This window comes from Populus euphratica, unplaced genomic scaffold (genome assembly GCF_000495115.2).
Source record: "Populus euphratica unplaced genomic scaffold, PopEup_1.0 scaffold2799.1, whole genome shotgun sequence".
NCBI classification, from domain to species: Eukaryota; Viridiplantae; Streptophyta; class Magnoliopsida; order Malpighiales; family Salicaceae; genus Populus; species Populus euphratica.
Window position 1 is genome coordinate 562 of NW_011502745.1, and position 3,037 is coordinate 3,598.

The window sequence follows — 3,037 nt, forward strand, 5'->3', positions numbered from 1 at the left end:
TCATGTAGGAAAAAGTTACATCAAAACTTAGCAACCATTTCAAGTTTTTTTCGTGGTCTGCAAAAATTATTTTCAAGTACCGATCCAAAATCCCCAACAAATGAGTTGACTGCGATTCATCGTAAGCCTGCCCATCTTCTAGAACTTTTTCATAACAAATTTGTTGCCAGGAGCATAGATGACGCAGGTGTTGAGGATCACAAAAGCTGGTACAAGGATGATTCTCGAAAGAGCTGGTCTGGCCGGTATTATCCCGCGAAGGACCTTAGGAAGGCTGGAATCCATTTCAAGCCAAGCAACACAAGTCTTTTCACCGATGTCAGCTTCAGGCCAACATTACTCGCTGGAAGACTCTACATTCCTCCGCTAAGAATAGATGACTCAACCAAGCCCTTGCTCTTAAACCTTGTAGCCTATGAAGCATGTCTTGGTACCCGCGATGATTGGGTCACTTCCTATGTATGCTTCATGGATTCATTGATTGATCATCATAAAGATGTGAAGGAGCTGCGATCTAAAGGCATACTCATCAGTACTCTTGGAAGCGACAAACAGGTAGCAGAACTCTTCAATGAGATATCTGATTATTTAGTACCTAATCCCTATGCATACTCCAAGGTTAAAAGAGACATCGAAAATCATTATAGAAACGGCATCAAGCGATGGATCCTTCATTATAAGGGTCCTATTTATACCTTCATTTTCAAGTACTCATTTATTTTCGGCCTCATAGTGACTGCCTTAAAAGCCTACGTATCAGTAGTTCCCATGAACCCAGTTTTTGGTGTCTGCAAAATGCCTGCCGCAAATGCTACCCTTTACCCTTAAATGCCCTATGCGTGACTCTGTGTTTTTCATTTGCTGTGTAGATTATTTAACTATTTGCTCGGTGTTGCACCTCTATGTATTATCCGAAAGTTCCCGTGCGTGTTATGAATTCTTGAGAGTTTATAAATTTTTCTCTTTGATGCTTAATATGTTTATGTCACGACCCGAATCCCGAATCCATGACCGGCACATAAGCAAGGTTCCCCTCTAAGGTTCCATACCTATGCGAACCCAAACTTACACACAAACTTATCCTAACTCAATCAGAGTTCAACACAACATTAATAACAAAATCAACTTCATAATATAATTGAATTGTCTTAATACAAGAGTTAATATAATTTTATAGTTTTGGAGCACTAATTAGACATAAAGGAAAATGTACGAATTACAACCAAAAGAGCAGGTTCTGAAGGTCCAACAAAAGTGACCTGCTATCAAGCTATAAGCTTGAAAATGATAAATAATGAGAGTGTGAGTTCAACAACTCAGTGAGTAGATAACGTTCAATATACACACACGAGATAATACAACAATGAGAAATATATATACAAGTATGACTTTAGGTTCTTATAAAAAGGTTTCTCAAATAGGCCATAACAAGAATATCATATGGTAAAATCGTCAGAAAATCAAAATGCAATGAGCATGAGGCTCCGTACTGTGGGATGATCAGTCCACACAGGTTGGTGACTCCCCCGACCAACTAGGGTTCAGATACGATGTGCACAAAGACTAACACTACTCTGTTAGCATGGGTATTCTGACTGACATACCATAGGGTCATAATCATACTCAAACAGACATATTAATATCTCAAGGCTCAACTCATGACATCAATCAAATGAGGAGCTATCAATTCAGAAGTCAATCCAAAATACATACTGGTTCATATCAAGAATTCAGATTCAACAAATGATCATGCTTATCATAACAAGGATAATAGTCGCCATATATATTATCAAGAAGCATGATCCAATTCATATTAACAAATTAAATATTTATAATATTTCTCTTGCATATGGAAAATTATCCACTCACCTGACTCGAAAGCAAACAGAAATCAAAAGCAAACACCAAAGAAAATCCTACTGACGTCCTGCCGGTAGAATATCAGGATTATCTGAATACAAATGAGACATATTCAAGAATGACTCAAAAGAATATATAACCTATTTAATACATTTATTTAAGGATATATTCCATAACCCTATATATTTTTGAACTAATTAGTTATATTCCAAAAACCCAAAAATTAACGGTTTTCTCAAACTCTAATCCATAATAAAACAAATAATAAAATTGGTAATACTTCACTAACTAACCCTCAATTATTCATCAAACCCATCTGCAAAATCTAATATTACAGCTAGGGACTAATCTGTAATTTCTCATATTTTTAAGGGTCAAATTGTAACTTTATCCATTCGGAGGACCAAACTAAAATTATCATAAGTCCATGACTATACTGAATTTTGACCATAATTAATCCTCATTTCTGTCCAGATCACCTCATTATACTCCAGGGACCATTCTGTAATTTTATCAAATTTTTAGGGTCAAATGGTAATTTTTGTCAAATTGAAGGACCAAATTGAAAGTGTTAAAATTTCATAACTATACAGGAATTCTGCCCATAATTTATCTTTTATTCTGTTCAGAATCTCGGAATATGCCCCAGGGACCAATATGTAAATTTTTTAAAGTTTGGGGACTAAACTGTAATTTCCACAAATTGAAGGACCAAAATGAAGTTTCGTCATCTTCAACCTCCAACCCAGAATTTCAACAGAAACCCACTGTTCTTTCCTTATTTCTAACATAATTTCACCATTCAAACAAAATCATAACTTAAAATCATCATCTTTCAATTCAATCTCTCAAAATCCACCAAATAATCCATTACCCATAACAATCAACCCATAACATTCAATTAATTCATCAATCAAACCCAAAACACAAATTTTCAAAACCCTAACATTTATCAAAACCAAAATTAAAACTTAATCAACACATATTTATATATAATCTTACCTTTAAACTTATTTCCTTCAACTCCTTTCTATTTTTCTTCTAATTTCCCTCTTTTCTCTTCTTCTTCTTTCCCCCTCCTCTCTCCTGCCGATTCTCTCTCAAATTTTCAGATTCCTTTTCTGTTTTCTTTTCTATTTCCTGCCGATTCTCTCTCAAATTTCAGATCACTTATTTT

The 3,037-nt window shown here is 35.0% G+C and overlaps 1 protein-coding gene across 1 annotated transcript in view; it reads left to right on the forward strand.

Annotated features, from left to right (window-relative positions):
* LOC105119426 (UPF0481 protein At3g47200-like) overlaps positions 1-828 on the forward strand; it is a 1,300-nt gene extending 472 nt beyond the window's left edge. The window contains exon 2 of the mRNA XM_011017565.1: positions 171-828. Within this exon, the coding sequence (XP_011015867.1) occupies positions 171-828 (658 nt within the window). The remainder of the gene's footprint in view (positions 1-170) is intronic.
* The last annotated feature ends 2,209 nt before the right edge of the window (positions 829-3,037 follow it).